At 35.1% G+C, this 19,438-nt stretch overlaps 1 protein-coding gene across 17 annotated transcripts in view; it reads right to left on the bottom strand.

Moving 5' to 3' along the window:
- The window catches only part of RYR3 (ryanodine receptor 3), a 201,968-nt gene that overhangs the window by 66,641 nt on the left and 115,889 nt on the right, over positions 1-19,438 (bottom strand). For 11 of the 17 annotated variants that reach the window (XM_048306945.1, XM_048306949.1, XM_048306947.1 and 8 more), the window contains exons 43-58: positions 18,807-18,910; positions 16,382-16,517; positions 15,300-15,480; positions 14,728-14,833; positions 13,416-13,536; positions 12,645-12,814; positions 11,774-11,994; positions 11,309-11,399; positions 9,761-9,901; positions 7,967-8,148; positions 6,933-7,011; positions 5,954-6,043; positions 4,374-4,523; positions 2,717-2,779; positions 2,212-2,287; positions 1,918-2,041 (exon numbers count right to left, since the gene is read on the bottom strand). In XM_048306945.1, coding sequence (XP_048162902.1) covers positions 1,918-2,041; positions 2,212-2,287; positions 2,717-2,779; positions 4,374-4,523; positions 5,954-6,043; positions 6,933-7,011; positions 7,967-8,148; positions 9,761-9,901; positions 11,309-11,399; positions 11,774-11,994; positions 12,645-12,814; positions 13,416-13,536; positions 14,728-14,833; positions 15,300-15,480; positions 16,382-16,517; positions 18,807-18,910 — 2,035 coding nt within the window. The remainder of the gene's footprint in view (positions 1-1,917; positions 2,042-2,211; positions 2,288-2,716; positions 2,780-4,373; positions 4,524-5,953; positions 6,044-6,932; positions 7,012-7,966; positions 8,149-9,760; positions 9,902-11,308; positions 11,400-11,773; positions 11,995-12,644; positions 12,815-13,415; positions 13,537-14,727; positions 14,834-15,299; positions 15,481-16,381; positions 16,518-18,806; positions 18,911-19,438) is intronic. The other 6 variants (XM_048306950.1, XM_048306962.1, XM_048306956.1 and 3 more) reach the window with 1 other exon arrangement.

Below are 19,438 nucleotides of genomic sequence, written 5' to 3'. Positions count from 1 at the left end.
GGGGGAACACCATCAGAGAACCGAGGAAGGTGTTCCAATTCCATTTTAAAACACAAATTTGGTAGGATTCGAACCTCCCATCTTATAGTTTAATTTGGAGAAAAAAAAAAATTCTATTTCAAGAGTTCTAGTTTATATACTTTGATGACCCCCTATTAATTTATCACCTGTACAATCAAAATATTTAGTATGAATTAACAGCTATGTACACTTGAGAGGCATCTTCTGCTGCCCCACTCTCACAAAGGAGACTAAGAATTTATCTGCATACTCAGTGAAGTCACTAAATATTTTCTTCTTGAGTTTATAAGAAGTCATGGTTCCTAAGAGATTACACGCACTTTCCTAAATATTGAAAGATGTTGGTAGGTCTGTGAAGTTAAAAAGACAACATCCAAAGATCTTGCAGAGATTTAAAGGTGCTTAACGAAATACCATACTGTTTCTAATATGTAGTTAAGTAAGGTCTGAGATTCATCTGTATGTCATAAACACACAAAGTGTTTCAAAAATGTTCTCAACAAAGAGCAAAACCCAAAAACAGAGGCAGATGGTATATGTAATGTACACATGCTGTTCTGCCTATATGTTTCCAATTATAAACAATTCCTATGTTTTAACGAATAGTCCAATATTTTCAAGAATGACATCTTGAAATGTGATAATTGCAATGAGTACTTCAAAAGGTTTATATATATATATGCATATATTCATCTGAAGAAAACACTGAAAAGAGGATAATCTTGATTCATCCTTATACAGACAATCCCTGCTGACTCTCTGCCCATCTCAATAGAGAGTTTGAACATGCTTTTTCAAGTTGACTTGTCCCGTGTGTAAACACTGAAATACTGACTTCCTAACCCAAACACACACAGCTGCAAAATTTGACAAATTCTATTGGTGTTTCAGAAGATCATTCATTTGCACTAAGTAAACCAGGTTTTCTTATTCAATGGCTCTAAAGCAACTATGGAGATTATAAATATATTTGGTGGCATACCTACATTTTGGGTTCAGGCTGAGAGCCTACATATATGGCAGGAGAGAATTTTACTCTGTAGTAATACAGAAATGTATACTTAGAACTGTTTTCTCATCTCTTAGAAATGTTATTAATTGTTGAAGCCAACAAAGTTACCTTTTGCAGATCCTAAAAATTTATTTTTATAAATTTCTGAGTATGCTTTCAGTAGGGACAGAGACTTGAAAAGTAGAAATAAATGAAAACAGGTAAGATCTGATTCTATGCATGTACAGAAAAATTTGTTCATTAATAAAATGTAGTTTACAAAAATGCTTAATGCCAGCAAATTGAGGTTTCCTATGTGCTCAGGTGTTTCACATACAGGAAAACAGGAGAGTTATAGTATAGTAATTCACAGTTCTGTCATATAAATCCACATACTACAGTAAGTAGTCCTCACTTTGAGACACAGCATTCAAGTTACAGAAAAACTAAGGAAGTCTGTGCTTTTGCTTGAGTAGAAGTTAATGCCCACGAAATAGAAAATAGCCACTTTGTCTTATTACTTTACATAACTCAAAGCAGTATTTTTTTCAAAAACTGGATTAAAAAGCAGTTTTACATAGATATGTTTCAGTATCAGACCTCGAATTAATTTTTCCATGATCCTTACTGACACAGCTGGCTGCTAATTTAGACATTTTAAATTATTTTCTTTTTAATTACACTACTGTTGCATTTTGTATTTACTATGATCACACACTTATTAAAAATGTTCCCTGAATATGCTGTTTTAGAAGAGTCTTTCTGAACATAAAAATAACTCTGATTCATAGAAGATATGCCAAATGGTAATTATGTTAATAACTGCCAGTCTGCAGTGAGATAAGATTAACGTGCTGGTTTGTGCACTGAATGCAAGCAAGCATCTGAAAAAAAGTGCAACTTACCGAGATATGATTATACCATTGACTTGAAGGAACTTAAACAGCTCTTGTGCCTTTTCACGGTCCCGTGATTTCTCCTTGGCTGTCAATGTGTCATAAGGTACCAATAAAGGATGACTACCTCCACCTTTAGTAAGTTGAAAGAACTGTAAGTTTTTCTACTGTAAGATTTATTCTGCTTCACGTACAAAAGGAACTATTAATTTTTGATTGTCTTACACTGTCATCTTTCAGATTGCTTCTTCTCCCTCATTCTCTTTGTCTTTTTTTTGTGTAGTTTACAGGATTGTGGCTTACCTTTGCTTTCCAACTCCATTTTCTTCTTTTTGGCCCATATATTATGGTAGTTTTCTGCCATTACCTCAACCATTCCCTACATTACCATCAGAAAAAACAAGATGCAAGATTAGGGGACAACTAAAAATTCTGTAATTCTACATCATTTACAGTCTTGAGTAAAGTCTACTCTCTTGTGATAAAGAAACATCATAGTTAAGTGGGATTTCTGTATTCAGCTGTTCTTTGAAGTCAGCACAAGCACGTATTATAACACACATTATAACATGCTGTTGCCCCTTCCCTAGATTCATGTTTAATTTTTTCTGGGAACTCAGGAAGCACCAATGGCATGAACAGTAGAAATTTTGTCTTTCAGTATGTAAATAGCATGCACCTTTCTTTAACAGCATATCATAACTACAGTCACAAATACACTCATAAAATCTAACAAAATTCAACTTGTTGGTAATAATAAAACCAAATACATTCATTCATTTCAGCATAATATAGGCAAAATACGAACCTGAAGCTCCCTAGAAAGTGCCACATTTGAGAGATCAAGTGGTGTTGGGCTATACCCGTTTCCCTGCAGCAGGAAAAAAATATTTTCAGATAAAATAATTTCAGATAAAAGAACCAAATATTCAACTACAACATCTCTGTCATTGATCTGATTAGAGTAACACCACTCCCAATTTAATACTTTCTTGTAGAAACTGTGTTTGCCTATTGTTTTGGCAATGTACTGAAGGCTCAGGATGATTGAGAGTATGTTTGCTGGTGTGGAAGCATGCAGGTCGTTGCAGATACTTAGATCTCTCTATAAACAACAAGTGGCAGGCTGCTAAGATCTAAGCTTTTAGCCTAAGAGAGGAGACCAGTCATGAGACACAAAAGATGTGCCTTCAAAACATGGCAGAACCATGTGGGAACAGCCTGAAGGAACCCTGCGCTAAAGATGAGACAATTCATCAAAAAGATAAATTATTTTCTTGGGGAATTTACAGACTAAGAAAAAGCAGGAGTATAATATACTAACACAATCTTCAACTGGTTTAAGTGAGAAAGCTCCAGTTCAAAAAACCTGTTAGAGGTGCATGTTAAATATGAATGGTTACATGTAAATCAGTGGTTTCAAACTTGTACTCAAGTTAGATATGTGCTGAAAACTTCTACTCAATCATGTCTTTATCATGCATGTTCTTGGGAAAGAAGGCCCAACTGCAGAACAACTGCAATTCAACTGGCTGGAAGCAGAGAGTCCAGAGACAGAAGAATTTCCTGTAAGGGAGTGAGGACTGCTGAAGAGGTAAGAAATGGTGAAGTACTGTCTTGTAATGGAGTGCTCAGGGGCTGCTTTTCGTAAGCAAAAACTGGTCCTGGGGAAGGAACCCAACACAGACTTATGGTGCCAGGTACTGATGCTCGCAGGATCAGTGCTGGTGCAAGTGTACATAAGGAGTTAGTTTGTGACACACCTTTGCACACTCCTTCCAGGACTTGTGCCCAATGCACTGCTTATTAACTCTCACTATATTTATGTACAAATGTGTGTAATTCACCTCAAGGGGTACAATAACAATTCTTCAACAACTGTTATAATTTCAAACAGCTTTCCTCCTCCAAGACAAATGGAACACCAATCTCAACATGGGATTATAGAAATCTACAAATGGAGAAAAATCTATCCTCACATCAAAATGCTAGGTAATATATAATTATGGAAAATTTTGCCTATAGATTTAAAAAAAAAAAATGCATCAAATGTACAATCTCATTTGTCAGTCATAATTATAATCTTAACAAAAGCCCATGTTAGGCTCTTCTGTTTGACCAAAAAAAAAAAAAAAAGAGAACTGCTAGTTTTATTTATTATAAAATAAAAGACTTTAAATTCTTTGTCTGTTTTCTTTGAATGACTATATTAAAAAGCTCTTCAGTTCTTCTAAAAAATTAATATCTATGGTCTCTTATAGCCTCAAGGTCTTAAAAGCCTTTTGGAATCCCCTCTTTAGTGTTGCTTAGTGTTTATTAAAGTGACATGACTTCCAATCTCAGAACTCTACCATAAAAAGTTTCTGTTCACTAAAAGAACATAAAATTGACATAATTGTTTCTAACTTATTAATAAATTAATGAACAGGCCTTTTGTTTTCTAAACTTAAGGCATTATACCTTACCTGACTAGACTGAGATATGCTACGGAGCTTTTCATTTTCACGCTGATGTATTATTGCTTCTCCTCCCTCCTTGGTCCTTTCTAGGCTCCATCCCAAGGCCAACATGGTTTTCAGTGATTCTCTGGCAGGCCAACGATAAATTTCCTTTTCCTTTGAAGAAAAGAATGCAAAATTTCTCTGTATTTATTAAGTAGCAAAAGTACAATAGAAATATTCTGTCCTTCTCTGTTAAGTCCCACGTACCACAAAACTACAGAATATTTGTATATTATATGAGAAGACAAAATAAAGTTCTTTTTACACAAGAGAAAAGCTTTGAAATACTTAAAGTTTTTTTTAAAAATTTATTCTTAGTGGCATTTATTGCTAGGATTCATGCTAGAAATGAATGGCACTGCAATGAACTCTGGAGCAATAATGTAATTGGATGTGGAAACTTACTCATTAATTCCACCAGCATAAAAAAATAAAAAAATGATGGTACTATGAGTACTATGAAGTAGTTAAGCAAGTATGTGCCTTCAAATGCATCACTCAAGGCCTTTTTTTAGTCTTCCTATACTTATATCCACTCACAGATACAGAAGGTTACTGAACTATACACCTCTTCATATAAACACAGCTACCAATAAAAGAATAAGCAACAGCCTGTATTCCAAGACTCCTTTGGAAAGTGAAAGTGTTAGAGAAATTCTGAAAATTTGTGGCAAAATTCTGAGTATGCCATATTAAGACTTTTCAAATCAATTTAATAAAAGTATTTCAGGTTGTAGCATAAACCAGAATTTTTCTGACAGTTGCTCAAAATGACAGCTTTTAGGGATAGAACCTGATTTTTATGTTCAAAAGTTCTAATTTCAGACAATTCAGAAAACTCTCTTTGAATTGCTTAAATAACAACCAACAATGCTTTGGCTCCTCTCCAAAGATTCCAAAGCAATTTACAAATCTTAGGAAACTCAACATCTTTAATCACTCTTGATTCTTGTCATGTCTATTTTCTGAACAGGGAAAATATGGCAAAGAGGGACAAATGTAATTTTGTGTCTCCCAGTGAATCATTACAAAAATAAGTAACAGAATTCAAATTCACTTCACTGTTCTGACAATTAGAAGACATTTGTGCCTAGTCAAGAAATTCAAATGCTTTAAATGCTTTTCCGCATTTTCAACTGAATCATCTCCTACGCATTTTTTTACATTTTTCTACCATCTTTCTGGAAGACAAAATTGCCTTCAGATATGTTAAATTACACTTTCATTAAGCCCCAGGAGTTTCTGCCAGTCATTTCTCATCTGTGGAAGCATTAAAAAACTGTGCTACTGATACTTTTGAATACAGATTTGCCCATGCCTATGAAGAAACACTGAACATTATGCCTAATGGAAGCAAATTATACAAGACTCAGTGTAAGATTAACTGAAAAACCACTTCAGCATAAAGATGTACCTATTCTTAACTGTAAAAATTCTAGTTTGTGCCTCTGCCTGACATTTAACAGAATATATTTGGAATTTATTTTTAGAAGCACACGAATCAATCTACTTCATATTGCTGCAGTTGAAATTTCCTCTATTACCTTTTCAGCTAAAGTTTTGAAGGGCCTTATTAATGGGTGAGTCTTCATATTTTCATCCAGTGAAACACCATATTTCCATCCACTATTAGTCTGAAAAAGAAAAAAACATAACCAAAAAACCCAATGAAATAAGAACAACATAGACAAGTGAGAGCAAATTAGCCTGTTTCTTTCGTCATACCAAACTGCTAACCCACTGCAAGAGCTGCTCAGTGCCACAGGAGAAGTGCATCCATCTGTGGACACACTGGAACAAAACATGTCTGAGACAGAACGGATGCCACCTATGAGTAGGAGGTCTCACAATACCAATTCTGTGCCTAACTTACATTGGCCCCTTTCAAGTGGACTCATGCATTGAAACAGGACAGACTGAGGCAAAAAAGATTGCCTCAATTCTCTGGGGGGGCTGAAGTCAGAAACACAGAGAAGAGTATGTAACATTAACAGATCAAGAGCTGAAGAACATAACTGTAATGAATCTTTTACCTTAAATAATAGTAACTGAAATTTATGGTTTCAAATTAAACTGTGTATATTTACATATTTATATGTATGTGTACCTTTCTCTACAAATTTGCATTTATAGGCCCTCCAAACAAGAGAATTGTTTTATTTGTACAAACAAACAAAATTAAAAAAAAAACAACCAAAAAAACCCCCAAAAAATCAAAACAAACAAAAAGACCTGAAAACAAAACACCAAAATACCAAACCAACAAAACCCGCCTCCCAAACCAAACACCCCTTGTTCAGTCCCCTCAAGTCTCTGTCCTAATAAATTCTTTGAAAAAGTGACAAATTGCAATGCATTTTCTTAAGCAAAAGATTTCTTCCACATATCCCTAAATAAACATGTGGACATCCATACACTCTGAACAAGGGTCTAACAGTCAAACCATCCAATTTCAATTTCAATATTCACCCTAGGAATTATTTACTAGCCCTGGACAGTTGCCAGTCTTAAAATAACTCCTACCTTTTCAAAGGCCCATTTATCGTGGGAATGCTCAGCATACTTGCTTACAATATACTCCAGTTTCTCAGGAAGTACAAGGCTGTAAGCAAAGAGGGTTATGGTCATTCAATCATAAGTTACTGCAGTCTGATTTATGAAAAAAATGTCAGCATAATATGGCACTAATCAAAATGCTTCACCTCCAAATGAAGGCAAGGAATTTGGCTTGGCAATTCCCTATTCTTTAAAAGAAATGCCACAAAAAAGGCATACCTACAACGGCATTTGCAGAGAACCTATAAGAACATAAAAGTCACACTTTTTACAACTGAAAGTCGTGAAGAAACAAAAACTTGCTTCACCATAAACTACAGAAAATTTTGTTGCTAGTTCTTAATACAGAATAACATTAACATGGGTGTTTCACAATGCACAATGATGGAAGGACAAGACTTTAATAGCAAGACTGAGCTAGTGATCCTCAGTTCTTGAATATTCAAGTTCTTGAATATAAAGTCTGTATTTTAAAAGCACAAGATTACTAGGAAGGCCAAATCTCTAATAATCCTACATGATCTGCTTAATTTACCATATCATGTTTCTACAGATCAATGCTCAAAATTAAGTGAAGATTTTACAAAAATTGGACTACAGGCCAATTGAATCACCAGATTTTTGTGATCTTGTACAAATTGTCAAAAGCACAATCTAAATAATGATTGTTTCTAATTCATATATCCCAAACATTTGAACTATTAGGCAATAGGGTACATAATAAATATAGAATTTACTATTTTCTCTGCAGACATAAGATGGAAATATTTAACATCTGTTCAGGTTTGAGAAGAATATGGTTTATCTCTGGTAAACAGGACACACTGCAGTGAAGTATTTGGCAGAAGGAAGCAAAAATCCCTGTACTACTTCTGAAAGTCCTAATACCACTAACAAGTCAGTCACCAGCCAACCCTCCCTACAGAAGATGAAAAAATGTTAATAAGGAATAGTATAAAAATATTTAAGGGAAGGAAATCACTATGAATTATATTACTTACTTTGATGTGCTGACAGGTTTGGGATCGAAATTTCCTTCTGGATCCACTGAAGTCTGCTTTTCCAAGGTTGACATAATTCGTGTGTCTAAATAATCAGGGGGCAAGGCTCCAGCTATAGCACTTAGACAAGGCAAAGCCATTCGAAAGAGCTCTGGATCATACTTCTGCAGGAGAGATAGGAACTGGTTGGAAAATCCAACAGAAAAACATGCAAAATGTTAGTGAAATCCAAGCAGCCATAGCCATGTACAAATATGAGAAGATGCAAACAAACAGTAAGGCACATTTAAAGTTCAAACATAGAGCAAAATTATTGCTGTGTGACATCTATTTTCCATTATATCAACATGATATATTCTTAACACTACTCAGATTGACATAAGAGTATGCTGACACTGTGTAGGTACATGCAATATGAGTTCAACTTGAGCTTTCTTTGGGCCATGAAGGCCTATAAAGTAAGGATCAAGGCTTATTTGCCTAGTTACAGAGTATAATCACCTCTAAAATACTGCCTTAGTTCTAAAATTACTAGTTCCTGCAGAATTAGCTTCTTAACTGCAGAAGCCATTGTCATTTTGCCTTTCTTTCACTCAGCACTATTTCATTTAAAAAATATGCTCATTATAGGAAATTGAGATTTACTGTAGCAAAGTCATTTCATTATTTTTAATAACACCAAACCTGTAAATATAAATTAGAATGAAAAAGAGTGGTGGAGAATACTGTAGGTCAGCAGATCAGATTTACACAACTCTTCTTTCACTGCGCTAACAATCATTTACAGAAAATTGAAAATGCTATTATAGAGAGCCACCAGTATCGGCACAAATGTACCATGTTAATTTATCTCTTAAAATCTAAGATGCACTAATTGGAAACATTTGATTGCATCAGGCACTCCTGATACTCTTCACACTTGTGAAAGAAGTAAGAGAGGGATAAATGTTACTAAAATCAAATACAAATAAACCTTAAAAAGTCATTTCAGAATAATACAGAGACCATTTTTATTTCCGTGTTATAAATCAGAATGCCTAGAGTAGCAATCATCTAAATCTGTTGTTTAGAAAGAGTACATAAATTCAGTGAGACACAATGAATATGATTCTTTATTATCCTAAAGTAAAAACTGATTTTTTGATTGGGCTAAATTTTGATCCCAAGCAAGCCCAAAAAAGTGTTTACTCAGTAAGACATTTCTCCTATCAGAAATGCAACTTATTCTTACTGAGAGAAAAACTGAGTAAAAGTCCCAATATCACACTTTGTAAGAGAAAAATGGAAAAGTGTTTATTTCATAGTATGTTGCATCATATCTCTTCAGCTGGGCAATAGCCAGAAAACTAAAAAAATACAAATATATATTTGAAGACAGACAATTTATTCTGCCTATACCAACAATTTGATAAGCACATGCATATATTTATTAAAATTAATTTTATGTCAGTAAAAAGTAATTTAAAATGTTTAGTAGAGCCAAGGTAGGAGAGCAGACAACACTGACATGTTAGTGCAGTGAGAACTAAACATTACGTGTGTGTATATACATCTTCATTACTAGTGTAAAGCTTATGGGTATATCAGGCAAAGATTTGACATTTCATCCATTTGGAGAGAATCTTTCAAGATTCAGTATTCAATTTTTCAGTTCATTAAAAGCATTCATTGCTGTATCTCCCATATTAGATGAAACAACTGTTAAAACAGGAACTTTCTGATCTTGGCACAGCAAAGTATCACTGTAATGCTTTTATATCCTCCCCATAATGTAATGTGAATTGCAGCCATTACCTTATGAGACAAGGAATCAAATATTCCCCAGAAAAGTTTTTCAGTTAAATGTAACTCCTCTTCTGCTGCAATTCCATAGCTTCCCATTCCTGAAGGCAGACAGTAGTATTTCCAGCACTGCTCATAGTGATTTGTCAGAAGCTAGATTTTCAAGAAATAAAAATGCATGTGAAACATTGGTATTTAACAAAATAAAAAACTGTTATATTAAACAGTTACAGGAGTAGTATTATTTGTATCTGTCTCTTCATATTCTGTGGCTCATAATAATGGTGTCTTTTTCTTCTTTTTCTTTTTTGGAAGAGCAGCAGAGCCCATATTGTGACAGTATAAAGCCTGTATTATCTCCAGCTCCTGCTGTGGGATTCTCAATGATTACAAGGAGTAGAAAAATTTCAGGATTGTCACCATTTGAGTACAGACTAGCTCACAGGATAAAAGTAGAGACAATGAAATGGGTGTAAGGCAGGACATGATAGATTCTGATGAAAAGTTTTACAGATTCAAATTGATTTTACTCCCTTTTACTGTCCTTTGCAGCTGATGGTTTTAGTATTATTCAAAACACTGCAAAAGAGACCTGCAGTTCACCCTCTCGGCTGTGATTGCGCAGCTCTGGAAAAACTGATGGAAAGGACTATCATACAGGAAATCTGTAAAGTTAAAGAGCTAGTATATATGATTATTGGTACATTTTCCACATAATTTCAAATTTCTACCAGTTTCTTCTGTAGAACTAAAAATTCCTATTTCAAGGAAAACTTCAAAATTTCTTGTAGTATCAGACTAGAATCTTGATGTTTTAGTTTTTACTGAAATTCTCTATAAGAAGGAAAAATAAAAATTAAAAAACTGGAACAAACACTCCCTCTACACCACACTTGTAGTCAAAAATTAGTGATGTTCCAGAGTATGTTTGTGAATATGGCAACTCTGCTTTAAAGTATGATAGAGTTTCAATTCTTTCACAAGAAGACACAGACCTAAGATCAGGCTCTTTTATCCCAACAGAAAAGTGAAACAAACCGGACAGAATAGTTCTAAATAAGATTTATTTGTCATCTAAAAATTGTAAATCTTCATTTACAGAACAAGAGGATAGATAAGAGTTCAGTTATATAATACTCAAAAATAAAAGGTGAATTTTCTTCCCTGTAACCTGTCTCTTAGATTTCACTCAAAATTCATTCCTGAACTGTGCATCCCACCAAGAGTTATTATAGTTCATATAGCAGAAGAATAAATATCAAGATAACACTGACATTTAAACTGATACATTCAAATACTCTTCTGCTGGAGCAAAGGGAAAGTCAACAGTTCATTATAAAAATTCGCATAATCAGTTTACTGTTTGCATTAGGCATAATTTCAAAAATTTTTCAAATATTACATTTAATTTGAAAGACTTTACAAAACAGTAACATTATTATCAGCTCAGAAGTAATTTTACGCTGCTTTACCCTTCCCATTCAGTTTTTAATAAAAAGACAACGGCAGTTTATTTTAAAGTTTTATGCCAGATGAGTGTACAGAAAGTAAAGTATTTACCTTGAGAGGCATTTTACAGTATTCGTTGAGCAAGGGCACATCAAAAACTAGCCTTCTCAGCAGCTGTTGTAGCATAGAGGGACGCAAATGGCTGTAATTTTAAAAAGCAGATGCTATTAGCAACATTCATACAGTTCAGTGTAAATGAAATAAAAAATTGAAGTCAATTTACATAATGGAATACAAAACACTCAGAAGTATTTTGAAAAAAACATTGCTAGGGACTTAAGGAATCTCACTATGCCTCAGCTACCTATAGAAGAATATAGCACAGAAAGTTGTGCTACTTCTGGACCCTCTTAAGCGAACAGACAAATCTACTTTTCAGTTCTTGAGATAACACTAGTCATTTATTTTGTGCAAGAATAAAACAGCCTTAGGTCTACACTATAAGCCAAGAAAGAAGTGGTTGAAATACGTATTCAACACAAAATAAATTAACTTCTAAACAGGTGTCATACATACTGGCAAATAGCAAGCAGGCATTCCTCAATAGCATCTCTTTGGGCTTTCGTAAGGGACCGTCCCTTGGATAACCTATATATTGTGTGAAGCATGGAGTCAACCAGAGAAGCATGATGCTCTGTTCCAGAAAAGAGGGGAGCACATCTTTTGAGTAATGGAAACACAGCTGAGCAAATATATCTATTTAGTGCGAGAGCAGCCTCTGTGGTACTTAGAGAAACCTGTATGAAGTAATAAATGATTGTTAGTTTCACACTGGGTAAAGGTTAATGAATATGAATGCTATAAACATAGTAATGTAATAGTCCTTACGTTCCCTAAGTGGCTGGGTGCTAACATGATATTCCCAGTGTACACATGAGGACTAAACTAATTTCTTTTTCAACTGGAGAAAATCCAAGCCATCCATGTACATCCTGTCTCTTGCGCCATTGCACTCTGAACCAATAGCCGCAGAAAAGAAAATGCAGCTTCTGTCTTTAAACAGGTTAGAAAACTCCACTAAGCATTAAATAACACTTTTCATCTCAATTTCTTCATACACCTGGATTTTAGTATAATTATTGGAAACAAACATTAAATAAAAGCAATCATTAGGCCTATTGCAGTATACTCAATGTACTTACTGTATTATTTTACAGCCTGTATCAAATGATTTTAAACTACTTTTACACTTCAGAAGGTTACTGAATGCTTATAATCAGAATTATGCACTATAAATTAATAGTAAGTGAATTAATATTGATTTTTTTACAGTGAGCCTATAATACCTCTTTTTAAAAAGCTGTTTTGACTTGAAATTCCATTTTTTTACATTTACAGAGCCACTACATCCAGCCACTGCACCTAAACTCAATAGTGAAATACGTACTGTATCCAGAGAGGCAGAGGCTCTTAAATCTGGTAGAAATCCAACTTCCAATAGGTGAAGGAGGAAGCTTTGGTCCTTAATACCATAGACACGGTCCAAGAAGAGTACCATGGGTGCTTTGTGATCAGGACAGAAACTGGCAGACATGTCGGGCTCATTTACAGTGCCATCTACACAAATATACAATATAATTTTTAAGAGTAGATAAGTGATAAAACGAGAAACACCAAAACAATGAAAGACATTATAATTACATTTAATGTGTAAAATCACATACTCAAAGAAAATTATATTCTTGTTCAGTTTTGTCCTATGCTGAAAAAGAATAGTTTAGAATATTAAGTTTTTATTATTTCAAAACCCCTATTATTTTGCAATTTAATTGTCTTTCACTCTTAAATGAAAGCTTAGAAATGAATGGTAAAATATTCCACAAATGACTGGATAATGTGGAAATACAAAGGGACTGAGCGCAAGTTTACATATTTTAACTAAAGAGGTGGTCTCTCTAGAGCCACTGCTGGAGACAAAGTACTGGCCCATTAGTGTGACCCTTTAAAGTATTTCTTATGCTCTTACATTCTCTTCTCCACAGGAACAAATATCTGTGTTACTGGAGCAGCTCTAATCAATACAGATCTAAGTAAAATTTGAAGAACAGTTCTCTGCTTGCCTTGAAATCTAACAAAACCGCTCTAATTTACACCTGAAGGCTGATGTGGCAAAAGACTTTTGTAAATGATAAATAGCAGAATGAAAGTATTGAATTACCTTTGTTAACTGTTGACAACTTTAGTGGTATACTTATAATACCCACCAAATCTTCAGTTGGCACTAGGGATCGAAGAATTGACCTGATTCGAATAGCTTCCCCTTTTCCACTTTGAATAAGCTGTTAGAAAAATTTTTCAATTAAGAAATATATCAATTAAGAAATTAAGAAAATTTTCCTCAAAATATTTCTATCAATATTAATTTTTTAAACACTGAAAGAAAATGCACTGAAATTCAATTTATCTGAGAGTGAATGAAGTTGCCAAGTTCAGCTGTTACTACTTCTGTATCTGTTCTTATTTTTACAACAATTATTATTTCACAATATTATAAATTCCCAATAACTCAAAAAACTCCACGTTGATAAGATTCCTAAACCAACCGGATATGGTGATGAACTCAAAACTTATGAAATGTTCATGCTACCTAGAGAACCCATGGTGACAGGTTTTGAGCTTGGTTTTTTACACTACAAATGGAGGCAGATCTGTGTGATGTATCTATGCATTTTTCTACTATTTCTATGCTGTAAAAACTTTGAGAAGCATTTACAACAATGAGGTGAGCAATTCCTTTCAACTTCTAGCAGAAATCAGATACTCATAACCTATGTCTGGAAATCTCTACTAGTAACTTTCATAACACGAAACTACTGTCTCTGGCAATAGAGTGCTACATATAGCTAATAAACTTAACAGCTTTTGTAATAGTAAGTAGGGAGGCTGAAAGCCAAACTTATTTTTCTTATTGGATTGAGATACATAGAGCATTTTCAGCTGAGTTTAAGCTACTAAAGAATTTTAAGCACCAAGCAACAGTCAGTCTAATTAAAACCAATCTTGCATGTGGCTGTTACAGGCATTACAGCTGAAACAGCTATTTTACATATTTTTCAGTGTATTCATATGATGTGGGCACTGTATTTCATCAATGAACACTAAAAGCAGCCCTGTATCACATTCTTATAAAATTGATTTTTATGGCTTTCTAGAGAATAGTAAAGGGTCAGTTTCAGAAGTTATTATACTGGTCTCTTAATTGTGCAACACTTCTAGTTCATATTTGCTTTGATTCCATAGTCATGTAAAAATTATCAAAATTTTAGATAAGTAAAAAAGCATAAAGGAATCAAAAGACCATGGTTCTTTATAAACAGCTTGCAGGGAATACACCTACCTAGATATAGCAAGAAGCCATAAAGTCTACCTTCTGAAGTGAAGCCTTTGAGTAGAGAAAGGTTTCGTTAAACATGTACAGTTATGTTTACAAATCTCCTACATTTTCTGAGTGAGTGGTAAAATGAACTTACATGCATTTCTGGTGCACAGCGTCCAAGTAAATCTATGAGAGCTGAGTAAAATGACATGATTGCATTTCCCATGTGCACAGTCTCCTCTTCCTCCTCCTCCTCATCACTAAAAAGTAAACAATAACAGTGAACATTTTTGCTAATCTAGGTTTACAGCTCTACTCTGGAGCTAGAGACATGATCCAGAGACTATTCATCAGACATACTCATCCCTTTGGCTCCGGACTAAAGGGATTTTGTCCCTAGGGTAAGCTTGCAGTTGAACTGTAATCGCTGACTTCGCATGAGCTTTCTACCTCCCTCTTTTACTTTATCTTAACTTTAGCTTCATTCCACAGCAGTGTTCTCATTTGTTTTGTCCTTCAGGCTTTTTCTCTCTGTAACTCTTATTCCACTTTTATCTAGCTAATGCTTTCTGAATACCATATGACAACTGCTCGTGGATGTGAATCTCTAATTCTCTCTGTTTGTATAATGCCTTACACAACAGGGTCTATTATCCACATAGTGCAAGCATGATTGAACCAGCTATTAAATCCTCATTTGCCAAACAAGCATTCACATTTACTTACCCTTCCCTTTTATATGCCTGGGAAGGAAGGTCACGACTAGGATTCTCTGAGATCCTGATAGCTTCCTGCATAGCAGCCAGCAAACCATTTCCTCCTTCTCCCCTAAGGTCTGGCCCAAAGCACTCTGGCCGTCGGATAAGGAGCTTGACAACAACACTTGCATTTTCCTCAACACTTTCACCTAAGGACCAAAAAGCACTACATGTATTTTCTCCTGAAAGGTATTCTTAAGTCAGAAGAAAACTTCATTTTCTCCTAATTGTTACAAAATATAAAACAAATCCTCATCCTAAGGCACTGGAGCTGAGACTCCCCTGCAGCCCATGGTGAAGACCATGATGAGGCAGCTGTGCCCCTGCAGCCCATGGAGGTCCAGAGGAATGCAAAGATCCATCGGCAGCCCATGGAGGTCTGTGGTGCAGCAGAGATCCACCTGCGGCCCGTGGAGGAGACCCACACTGGAGCAGGGGGATGCCTGAGAGGAGGCTCTGAACCTGTGGGAGGCCTGTGCTGCAACAGGCTCCTGGCAGGGACCTGAAGACCCATGGAGAGTAGAGCCCACACTGGGGCAGGTTTTCTGGAAGGACTTGTGGGGAACTCACACTGGAGCAGCCTGGAAGGACTGCAGCCCATGGAAAAGTGCCCCACATTGCAGCAGTTTGTGGAGAATTTTTTGCCTGTGGAATGGACTCACATTGGAGAAGTTTGTGGAGGACTGTCTCACATGGGAGGGACCCCATGCTAATGCACAGAAAAGACTCTTCTCCCTGAGCAGTGGCAGGGACATATTGATGCAACCCCCATTCCTGGTCTTCCTGTGCCAAGGAATTCCTAACATGATTTGCTACCATGGCTACAGGTTAATCTACTCAATTATGTGATTTGCAAAAAAAATTAAGAAAAAAAAATAACGACGAAGGTTCAAAAAAAATTATAATAATAAGCATACACCAATAGTCTCATGTTTGCAATGAGAAGAGTATGCATTAACCTCTCTTCAGATTTAACATATTTTTATGGTTAGGAAATCAATTTAAAGAAAACCTGTCGATGAAATTTGGATGCCAAGAAATTAGACTTACTGTTAGCAAAAACTGCAAATCGTAAGAATGACAGGTAACGCTCCCCCTCTATTGGGTTCCATCCAATGTCTGGATATCCTTTAGCCAGCAGTACTGGACAACTCTGCAGGCCACAACCTGCCAGGTAGGTAACAACCTGCAATACAGAAGCAATCATTTATTCATATGCTTAGAAATAAATTTCTAAAAATAGCTATAACCCAGAATGAGTGTAGTATTTTTTTTTCAGTCACAAGGTTTTTTATATACTGGACACTTTACCTAAGAATTTAACAACATAGCTCATTATTTTATCAGTCATAGGGGTGTTTTTTTAATGAAAAAAGGCTAGCACTCTTTATTTCTGAAGCTACCCAATTATATGATGACATAAAAATACAACAACGTGAAAAAATGTGGAATGTGAAAAGTAGAATAAATCTTCTGGAATCCAAATCTTTTTGACAATACATATACAACAACTAAAATACTATTGAACAACTTTAAAAATCACATCAACAACCATGTGTGGTTTATTTGCTACAACAGCAAAATAAACATTGCATCAAAATTTTATATATTGTAATTCTAATTTTAATAGATATGAAAACCATTACATTTTTCAGAAGACTGATACATATCAATGAGCAGTTTTAAGTATGAACCCAGAAAGATTAAAAATTTTGGTAATACAAGAATTCCTAACATAACGTTTCTTATCAAGAGGAGTACCTTTAACTAAGGGAAATCTTTGAGAAATTACAACAAATTTCTTTAATTATAGTAAACTGAATTTCAAAAACATACAGAATAAAGAGTTTAAATTTGCAATGGCAAAAATTCAAAAGTTGTCTACATGTAATTTATTTATGTTGCACACAGTTTTTACAGTATAAACTTTAGTCACAAAGAAATGCTGTATCATTCTGTGAACATGGTGTCTGTCACATCCATCAACTAATATCCAGACATTATCAGTTTTTTCTAGTTATTTAGTATATAGATTTATTTACTGAATAACCTCCACATACTGCACTAGATAAAGTTATTGACTCACCAAAGCCAATACAGCATGATTCTTACAGCTAAAATGACTAATGAATTTGAGAAGCCCAAGTCTGAGCCACATACAGCCTGATATTTTCAGCATAAAATAGTGCTTATGAAGTGCTTATGTTACAGCTGATATCTGTTACTGTTTGAACATTCAGCACATGTACAGTGCCAAGTATTTCAGTAAGCAAAGTGCTAAGTATTTCAAGGTAAGCAATCAGTAAATGAGAAACATGGTCAACAGTGAAATTTAGTTTAAGTGACTTGCTCTACAGTAGTTTCCACGAAAATACAAGACAGTCACTGGTAGTGTTCCAGTCACTAATGTTGTATCCCAAGGATTGATACCAATACCACTCAATGTTTTATTAATGACAGGACAGAGTGCACTCAGCAATTTTGCAGGTGATACAGAATTGCAAATTCTGCTCAACAGTATATTGCCTAGTAAGTATATTGTTGCGATGTCTCACACCCTTTCTGCTCATATTCCTGTCTTCCCCAAGCTATCACTGTAATATGCCCATTTATTTCAATTTCATAGCTTTTCCTCTCCCACACCATATGCTGATCACAAACAGTCCCACAACCAGTTCCACTCTTATCCCAGGATTCTCTGCACAGAGATTTTCCCTTGTGCTAAGCTATCATTTAGGTGTTTAATTCTTCCCTCCATTTATATTAAACCCTGCCTTCTGTTTTCTGTACCCCAGTGCTCTGCTAACATATATGACTTCCTTTCCCTGCTTTCCTCCTCTTCTGACCATGCACTTCGATCTCTTAATCTGCTTTCCTCCTGTGATATACAAATAACTTTCATGCCATTTTTAACAATATTTTACCACATTTCCAGTTCATCCTGCCTCTCCTCAGATTCCCCTTTATTCCTAACCTTTGCCAATGACTTGAATTCTGGATTCAGTTTCCCATTGCAACTACCCTTAAAATCCTGTTCCATCTTTCATCTTCAAATAACCTGCCTTTCTATTCTCTTAACTCTAACTTCCATCCCCACAAACCTCTATGATTTAAGCCAAAAGACCTGTGTCCTTTTTTACTATTCTCCTCTTAATTCTCAGTTTTTTCCTCCCCAAACAACACTTCTTGATATTCCTGCTGCATGTCTTTCTTGTTGTCATCCTTTCTACCTGATAACAATAGTGAAAGCATGCAAAAGACAGAAACAAATCTCTTTTGCTGTGATTCTGAATAAGCATAAAGCAAAATCAAGGACTACTGCTTAGTCAACCTTACCTTGAAACAGATACATAAATTGGTTATTTCTGAGGACATCGTATCCAAAAACTACTATGACCAAACTTGCCCTTTTAAACCCTTCTAGCACAAGTACACAATTTATTAAATGGGTAAATAGGTCAGAGTGGTCACCTACCTTATCAAGATCTGGCTCCTCCAATGCGAGTGCAAGCTCATTGTTGTCCATTACAGAGGCTGCGGCCACATCGAGTGGTGTCGAACCTCTCATTGAAGGAAACGCTGAAGAAGAAAGTTAATACACAGTAATTAAATGGAGTTTGCAGTAATCACATTCGTGCAGCAGAGGGCAGCAATCACGCTGGAATCTAGAACGCAAATATATTCATAGTACATTTTAGGGCAGTTTTTTCAAGAACACGGTCAACTGTTTTCAATTATGTGAAAATGCTGAAATTTTTTCGGACTTCACATCCATGTGTGTAAGCATACTCAACTCAACCACAGTGGTTTTAAATACAAATTTAAAAAATCAGTATTAACAATACAGCAAATCAGAGGAATACTATTTCCTTAAGAGAGCAACATGTTAACTATGTAATTCTGCACAGCCTTATCAATTCATTATTTTAAAATATGCCTATGTTTAGCAAAAAGAGACATTCAAGCTTCAGTTACCTGTTTTCTTTCTTTAATATTTTCCAATTTTCTGTGTTTTTTATGGCCAAATGCAGGCATGAATAGCTAAATCACTGTGAAATCACACGCTATCTCGCCTTGACATATTTTATTATTATAGCCATCTATCAG

Source organism: Corvus hawaiiensis, chromosome 6, assembly GCF_020740725.1.
Source record: "Corvus hawaiiensis isolate bCorHaw1 chromosome 6, bCorHaw1.pri.cur, whole genome shotgun sequence".
Lineage (NCBI taxonomy): Eukaryota > Metazoa > Chordata > Aves > Passeriformes > Corvidae > Corvus > Corvus hawaiiensis.
Note: the sequence above shows the minus strand (reverse complement) of the source record. Positions and strands in the feature narration are given on the sequence as shown.